General features: G+C 50.6%; 1 protein-coding gene across 1 annotated transcript; it reads left to right on the forward strand.

Annotated features, from left to right (window-relative positions):
• Positions 1-1,586: 1,586 nt before the first annotated feature.
• RHOU (ras homolog family member U) lies at positions 1,587-8,791 on the forward strand. Its single transcript, XM_084284315.1, has 3 exons — positions 1,587-2,168; positions 2,459-2,517; positions 5,213-8,791. The coding sequence occupies exons 1-3, from the start codon at positions 1,820-1,822 to the stop codon at positions 5,666-5,668; spliced, it is 864 nt and encodes a 287-aa protein (XP_084140441.1). The 5' UTR covers positions 1,587-1,819; the 3' UTR covers positions 5,669-8,791.
• The last annotated feature ends 4,115 nt before the right edge of the window (positions 8,792-12,906 follow it).

The following is a 12,906-nucleotide window of genomic DNA, read 5'->3' on the forward strand; positions in this document are numbered from 1 at the left end:
TCCCTTGCACAAGCAGCATTGCATCACGTCATGCTCGGAGCGCGCCGCCTCACTCCCGCGCCTCTCTCCGTGTCAGGCTTTTCAAGTTTCTACAGAAAAAAAAGAAGAAGAAAAAAAAAAGCAAGCTTTCATTCTACAAGGCCAGCACCCAGTTTGTATTTTATGTATCGCAGGGAAAATGATAAGCCGGGATATAACAATGACCTACTTCACGTCTTGATAACATAATTTCCTCTGTCTGTCATTTTTCTCGAAGAATAATATTTGACTAACACGAGCACGGAAGATAGGGCAGGAGCTTTTCTGTGAACTGATAATGGACCAGATTCAGCCCCGAGACAGACAGCAGCCCCCCTGTTGACCTATGTGGAGCTAAGCCTGTTTATCCCGCGGGTCAGAGCTCGGAAAACAACCGCGTTAAAACCTGCGAGATGTGTGCGTGCGATAGGGCCGTGGCCGAAGGCTTCGGCGACAGCAGCTATCGGCTGCAGCATCCCTTCGGGACCAGCCCTCAGCCCACTGCCAGCACCGGGGGCTGCTCCGACCCACTGCACCCCCCTGCCAAACAATGGGTTAGATCATCCTCTTGCACAAAAGCCTTCTGTGCTCCGTAGGGCACATTACGGTATGGCACAACCATGCAGCTCCGAGCCCGCTCCCGCCCCCCGTCCCCGAAACAAAGCGGACAGTTATAGTCATCTCCCACCTACGGGAGTCCTCCTCGTCTTCGTGCATCTTTGCGCTGAACGAGGGCTCGTTGCAGCGCTGATACGGGATGGGGACATGCTGTTTGCTGCTGCAGGTAAGGGGTGGCACCGCTCAGCCAGCCTCGTGCCCGCAGCTGGGGTGTGTTTCATGCCGGTGTTGGAGATGGCAGCACGTCTGCTTGCCCTTGGCTGGCACATCAGGCAGGATGGACAGAAACCTGTCGTGGCTTCAGCGTGCCCGGACACACCGATGGCTGAAGCTGAGATATTTACTGTATGCCAGCTTCCAGCATCAGTGCATTAAGAAGGAACGTGGAACATTGCAGATGCCTTTGTTAACCTGGCCTCGTCTTGTGCAGCAACGTGGCTAAGTCGACGCTCAGACCCACAAAAAGTAAACCGGACTGAACGGGGCCCCCGGGCTGCAAACACGGGCTCAGCCCAACCCCGCGACCACCACCAGGGGACCCAGCGGGCTGTGCTGCACAACACCATCACCGTGCCCTCCCCGCTTGGTGCTGCCACCAGCACACCGCCACCCGGGGCGTTACGGCGACACCGTGCCCACAGTACATGCGACACCTGCCCCTCCCGCTACACGTGCCCCGCGCAGCCCCCGCTCCGCGACCCCCTCCCCACGGCATGCGGGGCTGGGCAGGGCTGGGCGGGGGTGGGCGGAGCCTCCCCACCGCGCCCCCCGCGCCTTAACCAATAGCAGCGCGCGGCGGGCGCGGGCTGACCAATGAGCGCGCGGCGGCGGCGAGCCGGGCAGGTTGCGCGGCAGCGCCCCCTAGGGCTCCGCGCCGCGCCGCGCCGCGCCGGGCGGTGCCGGTGCCGGCGGCCCCTCCCCGCCCCGGCCATGTCACGCGGCGCCGCGGGGCCGCCGGCCGCGACTCGGTAGCGCGGGGCGAGGCGGGCGCAGCGCAGCGCAGCGCAGCCGGGCTCGCCGCTCCCTCCCTGCTCCGGGGCTGGCTTCGCGGCGGCCGCGCCGCTCCTGCCGCCCCGCCGGGGCTGCGCACCGCCTGCCCGCCGCCTCTCCCTTCTCTTCATCCTCGTCCTCGTCCTCGTCCCGCCGCTCCCCCGGTGGCGGGGCCGGGCCGGCCGCCCCCCGGATGCCGCCGCAGCAGGAGGGCGATGCGGGCTACATCGGCAAGCCGGTGGCGGCCGGAGGCTGCGAGGTGCCGCCGGTGCCCCCCCGCAGGGTGCGCAGCGGCCGGGCGGCGGCGGCGCTGGGGGCGGCGCTGGGCGGCCGCTGCCGGGGGGCGGCGGGGAGCGGGGCCGGCGGCGGGGCCGGGGGCGGCGGCGGCGGAGCCGGGGCCGGGGGCGGCAGCGAGCCGAGGCGCAGCATCAAGTGCGTGCTGGTGGGGGACGGCGCCGTGGGCAAGACCAGCCTGGTGGTGAGCTACACCACCAACGGGTACCCCACCGAGTACATCCCCACCGCCTTCGACAACTTCTCCGGTAAGGACGTGGGGCGCCGGGGGGGTTTGGGAGCCGGGCGGAAAGTTGGAGCCTGCCCCGGGGTTGTGTCCCTGCCAGCCGGGCTGCGGTGAGGCTTCGCTGCTGCTTCTGCCCCGCAGCCGCTCCGTTTTTGGGGTTGGGGGCGTCCCGAGGACAGATAAGGGGATAAGGAGCTCAGTCCCGGGCAGCGGGATCCTTCCCCTCTCCTTTTTTTTTTTTTTCTTTATTAATGGAAAATGCACGAAGTTGGACTCACCACGCTTTCCCCCCTCCTCTCTCTCTCCCCCAAGCTGTTGTGTCTGTGGACGGCAAGCCGGTGAGACTGCAGCTCTGCGACACAGCCGGCCAGGTCAGTGCAGCTGCCTCCTCGGTTCAGGTGACAGCGGGAGGGGACGAGCGGCTGGCCGGGGAGTCCTGCCAGGGGCTTCGTGGCTTTGAGCATCCCGTGAAGCCGCTGCCCTTCTCCCCCGTTCCCTGCCCGCTGCTTTGCCTGGGGTCTGCTGCGGGGTGGGGGACGCGCGTGCTGCGACTCCGCACTGGGACGGGGCACGGCTGCTGCTCTGCTTTGCCTGGCCAGAAAGCTGAAAGGTCTGGGGTTTCAGGGCTGTCAGCCTCTGAATAGGCTGAAAACCTTAAGGTTTTCTCCTTGAGAGGTTGTCACTGGGTTTGTTTTTAGCCAAATAGCTACAGATTTTAAAATGAAGGTGTTTGGGACAAAGTGTTCACTGCTGTAGGTGCACACAGATGGACACTGCACTTTTAAAGGGGCAGAAGCTTAAGGGAGAAAAAAAATCCTATTTGGTGTTATCTGTACAGACTTCACATTTGCTGTTTCCCCCCCCCCCCCATAAGACGTGCTGCTGCCCCTAACCTGACTAACTCCTGCGGGGCTGAGGGTGGCTAGTGCCTCTCAGCTCCTAGTTTGCCTGCTAGGAGAACCCATTTCTTGTATTTCTGTACCCCGCTGGCTCGTAACACCCTAAGCCGTGTGCAGCACAGCTTGGGAGGGGCTGAGCCTGGACAGCTAAAAATGTTTTGCTACCGATCTCGCATTTGAAGGTGATGGGAGCTGGGTTCATGAACAGCTTTGTGGGTCCGGGTCTATGCCTTCACCAAAACCCCATGGAGAAATCTCGGTGGCCTTAATGTACAAACCTATTTATATGGCTTTTAACTGGGTGCCCCGCTTCGTAAAGGAGCTTGAAGGGCTGCGCAGCCCTGGCAGCGCTGTAGGACTGTTTGATCTGCCCTGCGCACCACAGTTAAAAGCCTGTGAGCAGCCTTCTGCAGGTGATGATACGAAGAGAGATAACAGAAGCGAGCAGTGACGTGGTGGCTGGGTGTGTTCACCGCGGGAATGAGGCAGCTGAAGGCACGGTGGTGGCAGGGTGACGGTGGTGGCAGGGTGACAGCCCGTGGGAGGGCAGTGCCCAGGGCAGGGCAGCCCCTGGTGGCAGGAGGGAGCGGCAGGTCTGGTGGCCTCTTGCCTTTGCTGCCCTAAGCGGTTGAGGTGTTTGCTCTGTCCCAGAGCAGCCGGAACAGGGGAGTTGCTTCCTTAGAAGTGGGGCTACCTACAGCAATCGAAGTTGTCTTGAATAAAACGTACCTGGCTGGCTGCTTTGCAAGACCGTGCTGCAGCGAGATTGGTGCTGAAATCTGCAGCTGAAAAATTGTAGATATTTCAGTGTCAGCAGCCTAAAAAGGTGTAGAGTCCCTGCAGTTCGTGCACTACCATTGAAACCGTAGGAGTGCACTTGGAATATAAAGGGTATTATTTCATCTGGGTTAGAAACCCTTAAGATCTGGGTTTGGCTTTCCAGCCTATTGAGTCGAGCCTCGTTGAGGTTTCTCATGTTGTGAGGAGAGGCAATTCCGTGGCGAGGTGCCTTTCCGCAAATGGTCCTGTCCTTCAGTGCTGCAGCTCACTAAACGCCGAGTTTCTCTCAAGCCAAATGGTGACAGCCTGGTTTCCTGTGAGGCTTAATCTGGGAATCAAGAGAGCTAATGAAGCTTGCTTTCATGACTCGTGTTTTATAAATTGCTGTCTCTCCGAGAGTTACTGCTGGAAGAAATTCATTCGAGTGGAACGAGACTTCAGAGGCTTCCAGTGGGCTTTAAACTGCATATCCTGGGCCTTCAGAGGCTGTAGAGCAAAATTTCACATCTTGAAAATTAACATGTGACTCACAATTCAGCAGTAAAACGCCGGTACCGGAGAGATGTTTTCATCTGTGTTTGTTCTTTGCACTTTAAATTCAGAGCTTTTGAGAACACGGTCCATTTTAATTAAAATGTCACCGCCGCTGAGGCAAATCCTACCTGTTCAGGCTGCTAGTGTTACCCTGCTTTTATCCTGCTGTCAGCATAAAGGCAGGCTGCGTGGAGTTAACCCTTGCTTGTTGCTGCATTCTTCGCTAGCTGCTGCCTGTGGCAGAGTCCTTTGTTACCTTTAGGCTTCCTTGTGGCTACCTCCTGAAGCTTTGCTTTGCTGGAGTTTGCTCTGAAAGGAGGAGGGAAGGAGGGAAAAAAAAAAAAAAAGAACAGGTAGCACTGGGAGGCCTGTTTGCAGTTTGTTTGATGTGGCATGGTTGGGAGGGAAAGGTAAAGCTCTTATTCCATGCCATTGGCATGTTAAGCCTGCGCATTGTGATTCCCTATTGCTGCCATCAGATTTAAATCCCTGGGCACAATGGCAGGGAAATTATTCCCATCTCCTGGAGGATGTTGTTAAGTAGGCACCGGCTTTAAAAATGTTTCCGGCTGGGAAATCTCAGCCAGGTGAGGAAAGCAGCACCTTCCTTCCTTCCTTTCCTGATAGTGGCAGGGTGTCCACACGCTGGCAGCAGTGCAGAGCCAGGCCTCAGGCTTAGCACACGTGGTTGCTGCTACTGATGCACCTTGTCCTGTGGCCTGGGTGCTAAGGTCTCTTAGGCTGCAGGAGGTGAGCCTCAGCTTCTCCAAGCATCAGCAGCAGGCTTGATGCTTCTCAGGGTATCCTCCAGCGCTGTTTTTGCTGGGTGCTAACACGATGTTGTTCTGTGCAGGATGAATTCGACAAGCTCAGGCCCCTGTGCTACACCAACACGGACATCTTCCTGCTGTGCTTCAGCGTCGTCAGCCCCTCGTCCTTCCAGAACGTGAGTGAGAAGTGGGTTCCCGAAATCCGGTGCCACTGCCCCAAGGCGCCCATCATCCTGGTGGGGACGCAGTCGGACCTGCGGGAGGACGTCAAGGTTCTCATCGAGCTGGACAAGTGCAAAGAGAAGCCCGTCTCGGAGGAGGCTGCGAAGCTCTGTGCCGAGGAAATAAAAGCCACGTCCTACATCGAGTGCTCGGCTTTGACTCAGAAAAACCTCAAGGAGGTCTTTGATGCGGCCATCGTGGCTGGGATTCAGTACTCGGATACCCAGCAGCAACCAAAGAAATCCAAGTGTAGGACTCCAGACAAAATGAAAAACCTCTCCAAATCCTGGTGGAAAAAATACTGCTGTTTTGTATAGGAATCGTGAGGACCCGAGTGCTGCTCTGAGGACATCAAATAGAGGCTATATTAGCTCAACTCTCATTCTGTGTCGTCCCGGGTGTATAGTGTAGATCTGTATGTATGTGTATATGTTGCTACTGGGTATCTCAGTTGCCCTTGCGAGGGCAGCAGAAGGATTTGTAGTTAAATGATCGCTATGAACCAGGTCCGGCGTCGAGTTTCATGACTAAATAATCTTTCATTAAGGAAGAAGCGCACAGCGTGTGTCTGTGAGGCTGGAAGGATTTGCCCGAAGGATCTGACTTGTGTCACCATCTGTACGTTACGGGGAGGAGCGAACCGGAGCCCTCTGCTGCAAGGGCTGTGCAGCAGAAACATGTGAGTGACTGTGGAAGCGTGGAGCCCAGACGGTCGAAGGGAAAAATAACACTGTGCCTCCTAATGGATGTTTTCTAGCTTTAAAAACCCACTCCTCTCTTCTCCGTGTCTTCCCAAACCAACACTCTTAGGGATCGCTTTAAAAAGGGTATGCAAGAGGTGTCATCTACACGCAAATGCCACGGCTGGAAAGGTCACAAATACACCTTCAGCGTGCTGCGAGGGAACCCGATACGTTACGGCACTGACATCTCATTTGTCACCTCCTGACTCGAAAGTCATTTCTGTCCTTGTCCCCCTCTCCTTCCCAGGAAGTCAGGCGGGAGCGTTACCGAGCCTCAGCCACCGCTCCGGGTAGTAGCGGGCTCCTCTATTTCTGCAGACATGGTGGCAGTTCATCTGTTTCAGCTGAAAGGAATGTAAATGCTGTTGTGTTGTGCTTTCATTTTTATTTTATTTTAAAGAGAAGTAACAAATACCCGTGCAGCACCACCGCCGACTGCGTCTGTTTTCAAGTCTACAGCCAAGAATTTCCTAGGGCCCCTCCTTACCTTTAAGGCTGATAAACAAATAACAGATCAGGCAAATCGAGATGATAACAAACTGGAATCTAGAAACTGAGGCTGCTGTGTCCTCTTCACCATGCTGCTTTCAACCCAGTTAATGTTTCCCTTCTAAAGGCAACAGTTGCTTGTGGTTGAATCTTGTCCAAGCTCACGCTGGGGAAATTGGCTGAGGCCACCCTGGAAATTTAGCTGATAACGTTTTCCCCCATCGGTCCAACAAGTTAAAGTGAAACTTGCCTAAAATGTAGCTGGGTGATCAACGTAATGGAGAACTGAGTATGATCTGCCCTCTGACTAGATCCGATTCCTACTAGACTAAGCCTAATTCCAGCTCCTGTGGGTTTGAGAGACTGGAGGAGTAACGTGACTCTCTGCAAGAATTGGTATTTTAACTTATTCTGCAGAGGACATTTAGTCTGTGCTGTCTGTCTGTCTTTTTATGGCCCTGGCTACTTTTTTTTTTTTCTTTCCTAGGTATTTCAAGATCAGATTATATTCTAGTTTTTTTTTCCTTTGGCCATAGCCTTAAAGTGACCTTTTCATAGTCTTAAACTAAACTGCAGTTGCAGAAAGCCGGAACTTTTTTTCATTGTAAATGAATCAATGCCCGATATAAAGAGGAGCTGTGGAAGCCATCTGAATTGATAAAGCTGACCACAGTTTACCTCCTGGCCCATTAAATAAAATGACACTATGTAAATGGATTCTGGGGTGTATTGGCATAAGCTCCACAGACAGTATTTTTTGCCTGCACTACAGCAAAATGAGCGCAGAATGGATAACGTTCCATGGCTGAAAACTTGAAAATGGAATGGAAATCTTTACATAGGGCCTGATTCAATAAAAACGTGTTGGCTTCTGCACTGGAACAGCCTGCAAAAGCAGTTTCCATAGCACAGAAGCTGGATGCATTTAACTTTGTTGCATCTGGTTCGTAATGGTTTAATGTTTACTGGTCATGAAGTTAACATCTGAGCCTTTATATTTCTTATTCTAATGCATTGACAGGATTTCAGATACACAGTCATACCGTCATCCTGGAGAAGAATGCAAAGCCAGACTTCTCTTGGGTGCTTTACTTCTCTGTAAAATGGTCTCAGTTGATCAAAAATGTGGGGTTTGGAAGGAGACAGGCTAAAATCTGAACAACTCCCATTTGCAAAAATAACACAATCTCTTCTGCAAGGTCATACTGCTTTGTATCATGCCGTACTGGAAGCAGTAGGTTATATTTTATAAGCAGCCTGTTTCATAGTCTGGAGTAGCATTACTTTTAAATGTAGCCAGCTGTGACTGTTTCTGAAAATGTGATGTATATACAACTTGTTATAGCCCTTTACTAGGTGTATGTAAACTGAGGTCTAATAACTTTACGAATACTGCTCTACACGGGGCTACACAGGGTCTAGGTTTTAGAAATATTCCTTTTAAAATTGCCTGTGTTTTACAAGCGCGAGTGAGGGGGAGATGTCTCTATGTAGTCTATAATCTGATGTGCCTTATAAAAAAAACAAAAACCTGTCTTCTGTTTTCTACATGTAGGCTATATTCTGAAAGAAATATTTCATGTGAGAGTGATATAAATGAGGTATTTGGAAATAAATGCTCATCTGTGTATGCGTCTGCCTCTGGTGCCCACTGCGATGAGGCTGGGAGGGTGCGGGCGGGTTCCTTGCTCCTGGACCCCAAAACCTGGGGTGCGGAGCAGGAGGAGCAGCGTGATGTTTCCCACTCACATTGCTCCGTGCACACCCTGGGGAGCCGGAGAGGGCATCTTGGAAGAGCCTGTTCCCTCTTCTTGGCACCAAGTATCCTCTCTGCCCCTATCCCACCCAGCACCCAGGGCCCACCCCTGCCACATCCCAATGCCAAACCACCTTTGCAACCTGTGCCACATTGCTCTTCTGCTACATGGGCTGCTGTCCTACCTATCCCTGCGTCTGGACAAGGCTAAGCCAGCTCAGCTCATCCTTGCCGCCAGGGTAACGTTGTACATGTGCATGCAGCTGTGATCAAAAGGCTGCTTCGGCTGCCTGGCTTGAGCTACTGGATGAGGTGGCAGCTGTGGCTGATAAGAGCGCACTGAAGTAAGCCCGCTGTACGAGAGCTTTTCCAGAAATACCGAAATCGCTGCCACTTTCTGATGGATGGAAGCTCCCAAGAGAGGATTTCGTGTTCTTCCTTATCAAATCAAAGTGCTGTAGAAAAAAATAAATGATTTGTTCTTGTATGGAAAAATAAATGCCACCTTTATCATTTTTTTCCCATGTATTTTGTGGATTGGACATCTCTAAAGTATGACCGGGGGTTGCCTAGCTGGGACAGTGACAAATGGGTATTCAGACTCAGCTGGGGGAGAGGATCTCCACGGAAATCTGACCATGCTCTTACTTTGCTTTCTATTTTCTTCCTAGACACCAGTTACTGACCACAGAGTAGGGGGGATTGATGCTGGAGGTGGCCTTGTATGACCACGTGCAGCTGACCTAATATTGTCATATGCATTATGCCTAAATGTTGGACCTTAAGCATGCAAGTGCCCCTACAACTGAGCCCTGGGAGGCAACCCATGTGCTTCCATCAGCTCCTGCCTTTAGTGTTGGTTGCCCTTTTATACAGCAGGGTGGGGAGAGCAAGGAAAACAGCTATTTAGGAGAGAGTAAGACATTACAAAGCTCGGAAGAACTGGCAAAGGGACTCCTGGGCAATGTGGAGTGAGAGAAACTGCTTTTACCTACTTCAGGCATAAGGAGATCAAAAAAACAATTAGACAAAACGCACGAGGAAGCAAACAGCCCCGGTGAGGGCTGTTAGGTACAAAAATACAGCCTTTCTTTAGGAAGTCCCAAAGCTGGGGATAGCTGGAAGCTGGGAGGAAATATCACTGCACACTACAGGGAAAAATCACTCCACATTTCCTCAGTTCCTCCAGTCTTTCCCCAAGCATCTGTGCGGGTTAGGGACAGGATATGGGATGAGGTGGACTTTTGGCATCATCCAGCACTGTCGTCCTAATGTATTTAATGTTTTCGCATTTGCTCTCGCAGGATGGGTTTTCAGCCAAGAGCAGGGCCCCGGGACCCAGCAGGACCTTCTGAAGATTAAGCTCCCACCATTGCTGGCAGCTAGAGGGAAGATGTAATGCGGTTAGGGTTGGTCATTACCCATGTAGTGCAGCCCTCTATGGTATAAACCAGGGAGCAAACACTTGTGTAATTCAATGAATTTTACCATCTGAGGCAGAGTATTCTTCAGGGCTGCTGATTTATTTCCCCACTCTGTTTTAACAGGAAGAATAAATCAGTGAGGTGTATGAAAAATAAAAGGCGTAAAGTCCAAGCTTGGCCGCTATGCTTTGGCCTTTACAAAGGCCAAACGCCTTTTTAAAATACGTCTCTTTGGGATGGTAGTTTTAGTACCAGTGGCCTAATGGGGTTGGTACAGATGGTGGTGTGGGGTAGAGCAGCATGCCCAGACAGCTGACAGTTTTTCTATTGCTGTGGGATGTCCCCAGTGTCTTGCGGGTCCTCTGGGCCACCTCACCCGTGTCCCTGATGCCAGCCCCTGCAGCAGTGCTACTTTTTAGCAATGGCAGGAAAAGAAACAGTTTCTGGTAGAAATGCGATTTTTATGGTTTGTGTTTCCCTGTTCGAGTTGCTGATGGAGTGAGAGCTACGTACTTGGAGATCTGTGTTACCTGGTCTTTGATGGTTCAGCAGAGGGACCAGCACCACGAGCCAGCTGCACTGCTTTCCTTGCAGCCTTTCGGTGGAGGAGCTCTGAACAGGATTTGTCTGAAGGCAGTGCTTGAACAATAGCTCCCCACTCATCCTTCCCTTCCACAGCTGCCTCTCCCCCTGCATTCCCCTCTCCATAGGCAATCTTCTCGTTTATTTTCAATTCAAAACGGCACTTTGCCCGAAGCCTGGTACTCAGCATTTTTATGCTCCCTGTATCACATTCTTGCATCTTTTGAGCTATGTCGTGGCCTTTCCACATTTTAATTATAAGCTCAGCAGGCTTCAAGCTTTGCTATTCCTCCAAGCTAAGAAAAAAATAAAATACTCCTTTTCCTTTATCCTCATTTTCATAATCTACAAGAATCAAAGTGGATGAATTTGGGGAAAAAAAAAATGGAAAAATGGGCAGAATATTGCAGAGCAAAGCCTGAAGATTGGACAGTGATAGCAAGGGGGTAAAGTCTCTGCTAGTGCTCGCTGCAGTTGCCCAAAGGGGCGATAAGACGGCACCGCGTGCCTGCACGCACAGCGGCTGCTGACATCTCGGGGCAAGGGCGCTGCATCTGCTCTGCTGCAGGCAGGGCCCTGGCCATCTTCAAAGGGCTTTGAAGTATCCCCTGACAATCTCCTCTGGAAGATAAGAGATTACAGAGGGAGGAAGGAGTTCCTGAAAACAGCTCCAGCAGCACGTATGTTTATCTAGTCTGGGTAATGCAGAAGGAGGCCAAAACCTGGGCTGGTGACACCCGAGAAGGTAGACAGGGATTCAAGCAGAAAATGCAAAGTAATGGGAAAAACCTTTTTCTTTTTCTTTTTCTTTTTCTTTTTCTTTTTCTTTTTCTTTTTCTTTTTCTTTTTCTTTTTCTTTTTCTTTTTCTTTTTCTTTTTCTTTTTCTTTTTCTTTTTCTTTTTCTTTTTCTTTTTCTTTTTCCTTTTCCTTTTCCTTTTCCTTTTCCTTTTCCTTTTCCTTTTCCATAGATTACTTTTCAAGTATCTGATTCGATCCAGCAGCTGTAGGAGGGATGTTAGTGGGTACATCCCTACCTAGTCCTTTCAGTATCTGCTTTTGAATCTGTTACTATGTTTTTGTCTAATTCCTTGCCAACACTGCAGCCAACCAGAACAGCCAGTCCCAGAGGTTCAAAATCCACTGCATAAAGAAATACTTTCTTTTCCTTGATTTAAATTGTGCTCCTATTAATTTCAATATGACCCCTAGATATATTGTGGCACTGTAGGTTACGGTGAATAGCAGTTTACAGATAAATTGGTGGCTAGGTGACCAGGAAAGTGACAGTCAGACTTGATCAGCTGCCTTCTCTGTTTTGTAAACCACAGTTGTGTTTGCATTTTCCCTCCCTGGCTGAAAAGCCCCAGCCTTTTCCAGTCTCTCCTGTTAGGTAGTCCCTTCATCCCCTCCTCCATTTCAGTTGCTATCCCTTAGGGTCCCCCCTAACCCCGTCATCCCCTTCGTAAGGGATGCAGAGCAGAACCACGGGCAAAAATTCAGCCCTGTGTTTTGTTTTTCAGCGATCTTCTTGGTCATGCCCAGCAATTTGTAGGTGTTGTTTCAACAGGCTTTGGTGTGGAACCTTGTCAAAAGTTTTCTGGAAACCCAGCTGTATTATTTCCCTGGGACCCCCAATACCCATGAGTTTGCCTTCACCCCTTCCAACAGTAGCACATTTCCAGTAGGATTTCCCTTCAGAGAAGCCAGGCTGGTAGTTTCCCAACAGACAATATTGTTTGTGTGGTCAATAATCTCACTCTTATTGTAGCATTTACCTTCCAAATGAATATATGAGGAATTGTCTGTGTTGTAAGCAGTACATAGCTCTGTGAAGGAGAAACTGCTCAGGGATCCCTCTGATTTAAACTTATCTATGATGAATCTGTGATCTTTGCAAGGATGAAAGTGAAGTGACTGTTTTCTGCATCTCCTCCTCCATCTAGAGGACAAGGACAGTGAAAATTTCCTATCACACCAGGGTACTATAAAGGCTCCAGTATGCCAGGTCAAGATTTCCAGATGTGACACAAGTTTTTGGCCACTTTGGTGGATAGCTAACCAGGGATTCTTCAACAGGTTTTCTTATCATGTACCCAGCAGAAAGCAGGTCTTTTCATAATTATTCTAAGTCTGATTGCACAGATCTTCAGTCACATTTGAAACATTTGACCTTAGAAGGGCAAAAATACTTGAGCTGCCTGAAGTGGGAGACAGAGCAGCAGTGGGAAATGCTATTCTACTGCCAAAGCGCTTTGAGAAATGGATCTCCGTGTCCTGCTTTAAAGCATAGCCTCTGATTTTGACTCGTTAGACCAAGATGTTGTGTGGAATATATTGTTTGCCCAGTTAGAATGGAAACATAGTGAATTTTGTCAAAATGATGTGGAATATGTTCCTATAATAAATGTGGATGTGAAAAAAATGTGGATGTGTGCAAATCTAGCACTTGTAATAGAGTTGCAGAGAGCAAATTTGGCCAAGTAATTTATATAGTATTTTATAATGTTTATATAAAATTATATACAAATATTTAGTTATTATATAATATTTATATAATTAT

The sequence above is a fragment of the Netta rufina genome (assembly GCF_964035555.1).
Source record: "Netta rufina genome assembly, chromosome: 3".
NCBI lineage: Eukaryota > Metazoa > Chordata > Aves > Anseriformes > Anatidae > Netta > Netta rufina.